Source organism: Opisthocomus hoazin, chromosome 9 (assembly GCF_030867145.1).
Source record: "Opisthocomus hoazin isolate bOpiHoa1 chromosome 9, bOpiHoa1.hap1, whole genome shotgun sequence".
Taxonomy (NCBI): domain Eukaryota; kingdom Metazoa; phylum Chordata; class Aves; order Opisthocomiformes; family Opisthocomidae; genus Opisthocomus; species Opisthocomus hoazin.
Genome location: NC_134422.1, coordinates 31741972 through 31755143, shown reverse-complemented (window position 1 = coordinate 31755143; position 13172 = coordinate 31741972). Strand labels below are relative to the sequence as shown.

Genomic DNA, 13172 nt, shown 5'->3' with positions numbered 1-13172 from the left:
GCAGACCTGGGAGACCACATGTCTTCGAATCAGAGCAATGTTTGGTCAAGTTCACCTAATCCTTTAAAACCGCTCAACTGGACATGGTAGAGCATCAGGTATAGCAAACACTTCAGTTCCCCAGGAGGTGGGTTCTTGTATTCTATTTACTTCTTTCTACTGCTTATCACCACAAGCTGAAGTTGAGTCACTGATCTGTACATGGAAGGCCCCCATATCGTGCTAACAGTCCCTCAGGAAAACCAGCCTTCCATTCTGTGACCTGCCTCAGTTTCCAAGCTGTCATGGCACTAGGAAGGAGCACCAGTGAAACCTACCCCGCCACAGAAGCAGGTGTAAGAAATACACAACTTCCCAAGACACAGCAGAAGCCCAGCAGAGAGGTAAAGAGGTACGGAAACCAGTTTCTGTGCAGTGATACAGAAGAATGACCCCTCTCACTTGGATCATCCTTTGTAGGATGTATCAGTAGCTATGACAGCTAAACGCTAATGAAGTTCAGACAGTGCTGGGCACATAAAGACTCTTTAAGTGAGAAGAAAAGTAGTGGCAGTTGGGCTCAAGCATTCTATTTGAACCAGAACAGCCCACGCTCTGCAGAACTGCCCCTTTCTGCTTGCTTCTCCTAAGTCCACAGTTAGCCTAGCAAGGGACACTGAGTAGGAGAAATCCCCTGACACACAAAGCTGATACTGCCTTTTTTTTTTTTGACACTTTGCTACATGAGTTATTCTCATATCCTTCTAAGCTACACAAATAAAACCCCTGCCATCCTTTAGCACTTACATGCAGACTTTATCTCGGCATTACGAAACATCTACTTTCTGATATTTTTTATTATCTGTATTTCTTATCCCCACCACTCCTCTGCTTTGTCCTAGTCCTGTGCTTTTGCTTCTGAGGAAACTCGATTCAGAGCCACATAAAAGCTACTGAAATTCTCAAATAGACGTATTGAATAAACAGAAGTGAAAAATCACATTAACAGGCTACTCTAAAAAAAGACCATAACTGGACCAAGAATGAAAGAAGAAAAAGGAAAATGTACCCAGCTCTGCCATTTTGGTGGAGCGCTTGGGAGTCTGGAATGAGTAAACTTCACCACCACTTACACTTGAGCCATTTCCCATTGGATCTGTGAAAAGAAATGTTACTTGTAGCTATTTAAAAAGCATTGGTATATTCCCAGTCCAAGGAAGACGGAATGCAACATTTTACTATTTGGCTCAAAGGACTCGCTACATTGCTGGTGTTATGACATAAATATCATAATAAAATCCTAGAACCATTATCCTCTCCTTCAGCTGTTAGCACAAGCACAGCCAGAGCTGGTCAGCTCTCAAAAGCAATTTCATCAACATTGTACAACACTGACACTGCAAGAATGCCCTAAAGTCACAGCTGTGTTAGGTTTTCTCCCGCTAATACCTTGGGCACATACTCCAAGAGCAGCGACATAGTTCTTCTCTTCCAGGATCTCCTGAGCTTCATTGTCCGAAATATTCTCAAGCTTCTTCACAAATCTTTTCACAGTGACTGTTAGCTGAGTCTTGTCCTTCCGTAATTTTATACCTAGGATTGTGATAAAGGCTTTAACCTCCTGCTATTTCACTATTTCTACTGCAGTAGTATGCAGCTGCCCCATTCAGAGACCAAGTTCCTGTTGTGCAAATCAAATACAACATTGAAAATATGTCCTCCTGAAAGAATAGCTGGTCTGCACCCTGGTGGTCAGCTGACCCCTACAGCCATTACTCCGTCCTTTAGCACCCTTCAGTCCACCAGGACAAGAATCCTGTTTCAGCACATCAGCTTCCACAGTTTGGGAGAAATGACAGTGACTAACACACAGAAATATCAAATTGTGTGCAAAGGGGATGGTATTTGACATCCCCTATCTTGCCTAGCAAAGGGGAGCAAGTCGAAAAGACCCGGCCTGTAGACTGTGAGTACACTCCTGGGAGCATTTAGACTGAGACACCTCTGTCTGACCTTCTCAGAACAAGCCCAACAGCAAAGTGAGATCTGGGTGCTCTGTGCCTTGTACAGGCAAGTTTTAAGCATCTCCACAGAGATTCCAAACGTTACAAGTAGTCGAAACTGCTACAACAGACTCCCGTAGCAGCCACCTGGAACCAATTCCCATTTGATTCTGTACGCGTCTAACCATGCCAGGGGTGGGAAGTTACCCAGACTGCTTGTGCCCCCTCTCCCAGGCTGTTACACAGACGTTGCTGCTCGGGAAGCTGGCATCGAGAGCTAGTATCCCCACCACCTTCAGCCGACGGCACTTGCCACCCTGCCGCAGCTGCCCCTCTCCACGTGCCGGGGCGGGGACACAAACAAACCGCGGAAGGGGCAGTCGGAGGAGGGCGGCGCTGAAGGCCTCGTCCTGCCTGCAGCCCGGGCAAGGCACTCAGCTGCGCCGGGTGCTGGAGGAGGGCTCCCTACCCGGGCCGCACCGCGGGACCCCCTCTCCCAGCGCCCTGGGAGCAGCGGGCGCCGAGCCGGCTGTACCTGCGTCGTCAGCAATGTGAGCCAGGACCTCCTCGTCAGGCACGAACTTCACCTCCAGTGCGCCGCCGCCCTTCCCCTCGGGCTGGCTCATGGCGGGCACCTTGCAAGCACCCCCGGGTCAGCCCCGTCGGAACTGCCCTCCGCCTCACCGCACCGCGCCCCGGAGGGCCCGAGATTCGGGCTCCTAACCCCCCACACCCTGCTCCGCCGCCGCGAGCTCCCGGCCGCCCCCTGCGGCGGCAGCAGGAGGCGGAAGCGGGCTCACGTGCCCGACAATGGACGATTGCACCACCCTCCCTGAAGGCGAGCTGGGCGCGCACTGAACGACGCCGCCACGCCTTGACTGACTTACACCTCGACCAATCCGCGACCCTCCTTTCTGTCTCACCTCCCGCCGGCGGGAGGGGCGAGAGGGCGCGACTTCCGCTGCCAGCGAGGCGCGCAGCCGCCGGACGGGCGCCCGGGGTTGCCGTGGCGACGCGAAGCCGCCGGGAGCGCCCATGGCTGTCCCCGCCCTCCGCACGGTCCGGCCCCGGCGCCGCTTCAGAGGGACGCCCCGAGGCAAGGTCACCCCATACGCAGCCCCCGGCGGCTGCTCTCTGCCTCCCGCCGAACGCACTCGCGCGTTTGTGGGTCTCCAAGTTATGAAACCCTGCAGATGGACTCTGCATTACGCACCCCCCATCAATGTCAATCAAAGTTAAAAAAAAAAAAATAAACCCAACAACAGCCAGCCAGTTCACAAAGCACACATTTCTGTTCAGAAACAGCACAATATTTATTTAACATCTTTATATATTTATATAATTTTTTCTGCATTGCAGATTATGTTGAGTTTTATACATCTCTATTTACAATGGTTTAAAATAATTATAATTCAACTCTGGCAGGTATTTACAAAGTCAATATTAACTACATTTCACATTTCAACAACAGTCAACAGCATTAACCAGCTCAGTAAGACAGTTAAGGTAATGGCTTACATGCACCAATAACATGATCTTCAATGCGTGCCACCTTCACGTCCAAGAGTGAAGATTTTCCCTGGTCCCAGCTCAAAGGACATCACACAGCAGAGGTCGCAGCTACTAAAAACCCATCTGGTTTAGTCCTTCACCAGTACCGAAACTCAAAGGTCTGGGGCTCGTACCAGCACGCAGGGCTATCCCGGTGAAGAGGGGCTCACGCCACCAACCCACGTCCTTTTGCCTAGCCTGTTTGTCCACAGCAAGTGGGCTACTTGCTGCTTATGCTCCTTCTATGACAGAGGTATTACATAATGCTAAAGTAGTAAAAATCCTCAGAAACCTTAGTTCAGAGAAACAAACCCAGTATGACAGGAAAAAGTAAGAATAATCTTTCAACCCCTGCAGAATGTTTCTTTATGCTAGCAAAATTGACAGCATATCCTCTATTCTTACAAGGATGAAGAGATCAAAAGATTAATTGTAAAGTACAGGAATTACAAATTTTAAAAATGCAGCATGGGGGGTACCTCTATTTAGTTGCTGGGTTTTTTTTTTAATAGCATAGCATAGTAAATCTAAAATGTATTAAGAGTATCTGATTTAATTATTAAAATTTTTATTAGCTTTTTCCTGGAATCTTTGATATGGAAAAAAGGTTAAGTGACTCAATTTTATTTCATCATATGGTATTTTTCCATAAATAACCAGCTAGTAATATCCATGCCAAGAGTATCCACTGTCTGCAAGAAAACTGAAGTCTTGTTTTAAAGTAATCATTGAACACTGGCACACACAAACACTCAGACACACCCCAGTACTAGGAATCTATTAATACTTTGACAGGTTGGTTTATCCTGAGTGATTGGTAACTCACATCTACTGTATACTTGAAACCACAAAGTTTTCACTACCTGCATTTTTCATAAACTAATAACATGAAAGGTTAGCACAACAATAACTGCCTGAACGGAAAGAACAGTGTCAGTAGCCAGTATTTCTGTCACTCCCAAGTCCTTCGTATTTTAGAACAAAAGGTAAAAGGTTGCTTCATTCAGACTATTTTTTCTGTTTTGTGATCAGTTCTGGGGAGGATGAGGACTCAAACACATCGGATCCACTACCGATTTGTAAAGAAGTTTCCATGAGAAAGCACCATACAGTCACTTTACTAGCAGATAACTCCTGAACAGAAATCTCCCCCAACCCTTCCACCCTCTAAAACCAAAAACCTGGGTGAATTCTATACCATATTTTAACGAGTGATTAACCATCTCTTCAAGAGTCAAAATTTTAATTGCTTTGATGAGTTCTATCAGAACACAAAGATATTCCACCCTAAATTGCTTACATCTCACTGACTGTAAAACACTGGGAGCTCACAACCAAATAATTGGATAATAAAACTTGATCTCATCACTTTGCTCATCATGCACAAGCTAAAATGTAGGGTTTACTGTACAAGACACAAAGTTTTACTATACATCTGTTCCCATCAACAGCTCCTCAAAGGAATAACCTAGTAATCCTTTATGATAGGAGGGATAATTTATGGACCCATTTTAAATTCATTTGGTCCCTCAGAAAATACCTTTGGTAAAATCTGATGAATACAGAAAAAAAAACCCCAAACAACAGTCAACAGAGGGGGGTAGCCTAGAGAAAAATAAAAGAATGAAGCAAAAATTGTAATTTTTTTCATTAAATCTTGAATACAGACAAATAGCATGGCACAGATTTTTACGCAATCAATTTTGGAAGCTGTAAGGTACTCATAGACTTCTACAGCTTGCTTCTGAACTTCTAATGTCACAGACCATGACACTTGACAAACTTACTATGCAAGTTTATCTGAAATAGCTGTTATGTTTTAAAATCTTGTTCCAATATTTGTTTTATTTTAAATAAAATTTCATAACGACTATGTAGAAATCCTCATGTACATATCAGTCTTGCAAAATCCACTTACTGCTTGTTGCCAGGATCTACTGGCAAACCAAGCTGCTCACAGCTCTCCATCGTCTTCCACCACCATGTAAGAGGCAGGTAAGTATTTTAGCTCTTCAGCTAGTCATGACATGCAAATTTTGACAGATTGATACATGTGTTCACTAGCACAACACCCATGTCATGATCTGTTACCCTGAATCACCTAAAGAAAAGCCTTCCACAGCAAAGTTTATCCGAGTGCCAGTGGGAAAACAAACTAAAAAATAGCCAAGAGACATTAAGGCCCATATGCTAAATAGCATTTAAAATACTGAAGAAAATTTAAAATATTCAACAATTTGATATAAACCAAGAATGCAACATAAGTACGGAGGATCTGGCTTCTTTGCTTTCCGTGTTTGGAAAAGAGTGGTATTTTGCAACATTAGTCCTGCAATTATCCTAAACAAGCCATTTAAATAAATAAAAAAAAAGAGGGCACGTTTACTGTTCTGACGCAGACCATTCCTATGATGTAAATGGTTGTACCTAGCTAATTGCTTTAATGATATATTAAACATGCCAAGTTAGCAATGAGAGAATTGCAGAATTTAAGCATGAGATTATTAGATTGATTAACATCAGAAACATCTTTTTGTTTTGTGTGCAGTACATATGTTTCATTCAAACATGTTCCATTATATTTTCCACACCTCCTCCAGGATTATGAGTACAGTACCTTGTCCGTAATGCTTGATTTTTATCATTTTACTCAAAAAGTTACTCAAAAGGTTCTCAGTCTTCAAATTAATTTAAATTTGTAAGCCAAGATAAACAAAAAATTGTGGCTTGTGACCGAAGTTAAAACGCTGAACACTTAGATAGCCATTGGTTCATGATAAAATTGAACAAGTTAAACTCTTAGGTTAAAATACAGCCATAGCATAGAATTATATATTCCAAAATTATTTTGTCAAACATAATTCTCTGAACATGTTATACATCAACTAGAGAAAAATTTCCCTGGAGCTAAAATTTTCCAAGAACACTAATAATTTCACTAAAGAAGTAAAACAAATCACATAGTATCTAGAGACAAAAAGGGGTTAGAGTTGAGGTCACCTTACGACAGAGTAGCTTTACCACCATTAAGATGCAGGTTTCCCCCTTACTCTTGAAAAATATGTTCATATTTACATAGAGTATACTCACAGTTGAGGCAATTGATTGTCAACATGTGACAAATGTATGCACCTACCCACACACAAGTAAACCTCACATTGTGAGAAAAAACCCTGTCCCAGTAAACTCCAGCATTCATAAGTAGTGCAAATAAATACTTTGTCAGAAAACAATTTTTTTCTCACTATTTTGATGTTAAAACATATAATTTTAATTATGTCAAAGCTAGCAGGACTATGTTGGAAATGTACTTAAGACTAACACACTTGCGAACTACAAATACTAGATCTAATGCTTACTGGATGCAACATGACGTTCAGCATTACAGAATGAAGTATGATGTTTATAGAACTTTCCCAAATCCACATCAGAAAGGGTGTTCAAAGAAATCTGCATTTAAAATGGACAGTGTCCAAATGAAAACTAAAAGGATAATACAGAAATTCAAACTGTCATCTTGCAACATTCATTTTAATAGGTATTTTTACTTCATCACTTTGCTGCTTGCACGATGAAAAAATGGGTCATCATTCGGCTAAAAAGCTGCTCACAATAAACCCCTGAAAAGGATAATCAAGCTGGAGTTAGCAATCCAAACGTTTTATATTTCCTTAAAATTATAAAGCACAACAAAAAAGAGTTGCAAAATGGCAACATATTGCAATGTGGTAAAAATCGTATCATGGAATAATTCATTTATCCCTACTTATAAGTATATACACATTAAAATATAGTACCCACACTACCTCACCTAAGAATTACACGTACGTGCATGCATGTACACATACACAGGAAAAAAAAATCCTAGTGTTCTGCTTTTGACCTTCTTTTATAATGCTGCAGTTGCACTGAAATACTGCAGAAATCTAAATCTAGTGCCTCATGTCAAGTACCAAATGTTCTAAAACAAGACACAGCAGAGTGAATTTAAGTCTAAATATGTCACAGGTGTCAGAAAATTTAAGTATGTTTTGTAGTTTGTTTAGCACATATAATTAGAAAGACTATTCCCTCAACCCATATCCCAGACACTTCCAATTTTACTTCTGCCACATACTTTTAAGCATACTGAACATCAGTGTATAAAGCTTCGCTACAATCTTAATGCACCTTGGCATAGTTTGAGACACATCTAGTAGCATCAATGGTAAACATGACACACAGCACTGGCAAAGCATGTTATTACAGCTGATTTGTAGATATTAGTGATGACTCATTTTGTAAGATAAGATGTTGAACAGTACTTGTCAAAAACAACAAAACAAGCTTCCACAACTGAAACATTGCACCAAAAGAGTAATTTTGAGAAGTTATAGATGTACCACATCAGCACATAGCAAAGATTTTTTTTTTTCCAGGGATAAATTCGAACTCTTTAAAAAGCCTTATATGGGGTAGTTATAAATACACTAGAACAAACGAAAATACAATGGATGAAACAATAAGAAAAGGCACATCATCAAAATCAGAACTGTAAAAATATCTTAAAAGGCAGTTCGACTAAAGTTTTAACCAATTTGAATTTATGCATGTACTTTTGACTTCCCTACCTGAAGTCGCTGAGCTGTCTCACTTTCCTGAAATAGTTTAACAGTGTGGGACCCCACACATAAGAATATTTAAAAAAAAAAAAGTGCGTCCTAAAACTTCTGGAGGAATGCTTATAATGGCAAACGTAGAACGTAAAGAACCTTGCTAATGAACAACTTTACTTTTTAGAATACTAGAATAAAGTAATTCTTCAAAAACTAGCTAACACCCCTGACCTTTTCTTTCCCAAAAATTTAAGCAAATTATTTGGTCCTTTTCAATTTTCAGTGATGGCTCTTCAACAGAATTTCCTTTGTGATGGTCTCTACAAAACAAACTTTGGACTTTCAGGAAACAAGCTAGCAAGCAATATTCTGGACAGCTATGACTTACCAATTGTCTCCACTCACATAACCGCATAAAATAAATTAAAGAGTTTAACCATACACAACTTCTGACATTTTTACAGAAAATGCCTCATAGCTTAATCTCAACTTTGCCTTAGTTCCATCTGTGTGTGACTGGTGGTCCTTTAAGATTAACTTCAATTTAGAAGCTGCAAGGTTTTCTTTCTGATGATGATTCTATTCACTCTTTAACTGAATTTCTGCATCAGACCAGATGTAATTTAATTCACTTTACGAATGTAAGATATGAGGACTAGACTACCAAAGTGACTTGTCAAACCACAAAAACCTTCAAATATTTTAATGAATTTTAATGTAAATTTGAAAAAAGTTCTATTTAAAATAGAGATTAAAAAGCAAAAACAAACCCAAAAAACCAAAACCAACTACCAGCAATGCAACACCATGTCATTGTCCTGAATTTCTCAAAGACTATCATTCAAAGATAGCCTTCTATTTAGAACTGCTTGTGTTTATTCTTCACAGTGACAGCGAAACCAAAGTGCCCACATAAAGACAGTAACTCGTTCCTGTGGATTTACAATTTGTAAACTTCCAGGATATCATACATGATGTAAGCATAGAGGATGAACTTTCCCCTTTTCTCTCTAGCAATCCAAAAAGAGATGGAGAGAGATGGGGAGAGAATGACAAACATTCTCCTCTGTAACCAGAAGTGTGCTTCTAAGTAGTGTTCTCCAGCATAAGTACCAGCCAGTGCCCATACACCAGTCATATACATTCAAGGCTTGGCTCAATGGCACGAGTTCTGAATTTTCTAGAGTAGGGGACAAGTCACTAAAATAACAGTTAAAAAAACTCAATGGATTATAAATATCAAGGCAATGAAGTGTGAGCCTTCTGGGAAAAAAAGACTGTCAATACCCCTTTGTGCAAATGGTGTTTTTAGAAAAGCATTTCACATTGAAGCTTCAGTGTTTCTAGAAAACTACTGTCTCTATCCCCGAGACAGCCCCTTAAGAGCATGGTCTGTCTGGACTGCAGAATTCTTCAAATTACTCCATGATTGAATTCAGTGACACTGAGAAAGCAGCTGAGAGGGGCAGCGGTTTCCAACAGCCATGATACCATAGAAAGGAGCCTGAGAAATACTCTTTACCTGAATACGCTTTTCAATTCAGTGATCGCCACCTCACAAGAACAACAACAAAAAAAAATGGAGCAAAGCTAGCCATTATTTCCTGGCAAAGTAGTGTCTCCCTCCCACTTACAAACCAAATTGCTTTAACAGCATGGCATTGTCTAAGTTTTAGTTTATGCAGAATAACCCTGTGTCCTGGAGGGGAAGACATAACATTACATACGGCTACACCACCATTAGAAGTGCATTGTAACCTATCTTATCTACTTACAATCCTCTCTCTGAGGGAAAACAACTTGTTAATATGCATGTCTCAGTTGCTGAACATCAAAAGCTTCTTGGATGAGAGACTGGGGGCAGGCAAGAAAAAACTACCCTCATTTTAATGAAAAAAGTGCTGTAGGCAGCCAGGAGCAGCAATGACAATCCCCTCCCCAGAATTGATTGCACAGACTCAGAGAGGTCCAAAGTCACACTAGAATCTCTGAGGCGCTCCTGGTTCTGAGAAAGAAAAGTCATGATCCAGTAGTCTTTGCAGTACTGTACACCAAGAAACCAAACCCGTTTCTATTTCTTAACAAAGCCAAAACATCATCTCATAGGGATCACATTCACCATTTCCACCGGTGTCTCCAGTCTCACAGTGTTGAAATGGGACTGATCAGCCTACGATGGATTGCACATCACCCAAGGAGAAAGGAAGGAGAAGGCATGGAAAAAGGCATACAGTACATTATATACGGCTTTCACAACCATGTTTACAAGGGGGGCTGGGGGGGAGGATGAGATGAGGGAAGAATTATTGCTGTTTCAGTAATACAATATGATAGCTAAACCAAATCAAACAAGATCACAACAGTCAGTATTCTCACACTGCAGGATGATGGTTCATGTTTTGCCCAAGGATGAACTTGCCTGGCGATTAAGGGGAAAGAGGAAGTCCTAAGGAAGGGAGTAAAAGTTACACCTGGGATATCAGCTGCATATTGAAACTTGGAGATCGAGACTGCTTGGTTAGGGGAGCTCCTGGGGGAAGGAGATCTTTACTTTCCCCAGCTTGGCCTAGTCGGTCCTCCTGTAGGCTGATAGTTGAAAACCGATTGGTGTTGCCAGCTGTTAGATTGGTAACACCCTCTGTACCAGCTCCAGCACTGGAGCCTGCTTGACTGCCATTCACATAGTCAAATGATTTACTGGAGGAAGCACTGGCTGTCCTGATCAGGCTCAGACTGTTGGTTTTTGGCACCACCTGCCCAGCAGCCAGGGTGAGGTGTTTCTTAGTAGGTGTCATCTCAATTATATCTGCACCAAGGTCAGTGGATTGGTGCGTGTACTGCTTCCGAGCTACTGAATCTCGAGGGCTCTCACTGGATTTTGCTGCAGAAGAGGTTTCTTTATCCTTAGCAGAACGCCCACTTGCTGTTTTCCTTAAGCTGCCCTTCTGGGATATAGATGATAGAGGTTTGGTCCCAACTGGCTGGCTGCTGAGGGAAGCTCCTGATGAAAATCCTTCATCAGCATCATTAAGGTTCACCGATTCCTCTCTTCCATTTACACCTTCAGCATCTATTAAGAAAAAAGAAATAACAAAAAAAAAAATCCCAAACCAATCAGAACACACAGTAAGCATTCAAGTTACATGAAGACAAAGATGAGCACAGAATGTCAAAACAAACCTCATTTGCTAAATCAACCTGGTTTCCACCTGTTCAAAAATTTCTGATTCTCAGCCAATAATCTTCCTGTTATATTTAGCAGAACAAGTGAGTCTAACAACAAGTACTCCATGAGCTTGATTTGCCTTACCTCTACATCACTTTTATTAGTCAGAAATATCTCCCAAATATTGTCTATAAACAGGGAGAATTAAGCCCCATTTGGTTAATTTGTTTTAGTTCTGTCTGCAGATACTGGTGCCCATTCGCCTCCTACAGGTGGTTAAAAAAAAAAGCGCCCTTCAGACTATTTTTATCCTATTTTGAAGCAAGATCTAACCATGTTCAGGAGCTCTTCCATTCAGAGTAAGTTCTGGCGAGTGCTCAGCAAGCTTCAGAATTAGGTTACTTCCTATGCCAGCAATCACAATGCTCCAACAGAGGTACAAAGCTTCTCTTGTGTGTAGCTGGCACTTCAAACAATGTGACTATAATTTCTGTTGGAGATTAACCTAATTCCTAGTTCTCTCTCCTCCAGAGCTCAATCCTCCCCGCATTTCCAGCAATCCTATCTAGGTGCTTCCACCATATTTGCTTTTATCTCAGCATCTAGATTTTTCAGAGAACACCACCTGTATTAAATGTTTCAGAAGTTAAATTTCTCTTAATGTTGTGGAAGTACTTTTGACCGGAATCTTAAAGAGAAAAAAAACCCTGACAAACTTCTTTCTTAAGCACTTGTTTTCAGGCCCATAATATGATTAGGGCTGCACACAAAGAATTCTTTTTTTATTTAAAGAAAAAAAAAAAAAAAAAATCTTATTCCAGTCTTTTTTCTAAGCTCCAAGTACTCAAAAGAAGAGTTACTGTTTCAGCAGGAACCTGATCAGCATTCAAACTTCAAAACTGAAAATGGAACTTGTGTTTTTGCTTCATAGATCTCATTTCAGTGGAAAAAAGCCAATAAGTTTAACCACGTTAGCAAAGGTAGACATTCAGTCTACAAGAATTTCACTTTTCTTCATAAAAGCTATGGAGCCTGGTTACTTGCGAGAAGTCTGCAAAGCCTATGGATCTGTCCCAGCTAAAGCCACTGTACTGCTCTACTGGCAGTTTGTTCAACCCACCTTGCCGCTAAGGAAACATGTTTAAATCTCTTTTGTGGAATGGCGGAAAAGTGGTGGCGAGGATCTAAGGGATTCTAACATTTAAGTGGAAGCCCATCCTTTCATGCTGATTGCTAGCAGAGCACTAAGGAACATTTCATGTTATGGCAAGCAGAACAGTCACAAAGCTTTCAGTGTTGTTGCTGCCTCTGTGAAGCAGGAATATAGCCTGATACAACTTCACATTTCTGGAGTGTAAAGCAAAAAGAAAAGTTTACAGAGAGGTTTTATTATTCTCTTTTAAACTTACTACTTCTTTTCAGGAAACTTTGCCTTGGAATTACTATTACTGTGTATTAGCTTACAAAAGACATTTAGCCATCTCCAAATGATACCACCCTCAGGCCTCTCAGAACAATGCGACGTGATATCATTCTGTATTATATAGTTCTGTTTGACTCATAAGCCTCCCAGAAGAAGAAAGGTAATATAGTTCATGTACTGCAGTCTTCCTTCCTTGGTAAAGCCTTTAGTCTTAGAAAAAGAAGCTTCTTAGGTTTCAAGGGCTATTATTACACTCAAGGGTGCGTTACTTGCTTTAACTTCCTGCAACCGTATTTAAAATACATACACTTTCCCCACCTCCTGCCCAACCTATTTGGTCAGACTAGGCCTTCACCTTCTCACTGAGACATAAGTGTCTTTTCTTACATTAGACAATGATATATTTTGTTTACAATCCACCACTTCTCCACCCCCACACCTTTCCACACATAATC

At 41.1% G+C, this 13172-nt stretch overlaps 1 protein-coding gene across 5 annotated transcripts in view; it reads right to left on the bottom strand.

Moving 5' to 3' along the window:
- The window catches only part of HYCC2 (hyccin PI4KA lipid kinase complex subunit 2), an 81265-nt gene that overhangs the window by 14923 nt on the left and 53170 nt on the right, over positions 1 to 13172 (bottom strand). For 3 of the 5 annotated variants that reach the window (XM_075430230.1, XM_075430229.1, XM_075430232.1), the window contains one exon: positions 3287 to 11198. In XM_075430230.1, coding sequence (XP_075286345.1) covers positions 10594 to 11198 — 605 coding nt within the window. In that variant the 3' untranslated portion in view covers positions 3287 to 10593. Of the gene's footprint in view, positions 1 to 1048; positions 1136 to 1428; positions 1573 to 2517; positions 2771 to 3286; positions 11199 to 13172 lie in introns of those variants that run through there. The other 2 variants (XM_075430231.1, XM_075430233.1) reach the window with 2 other exon arrangements.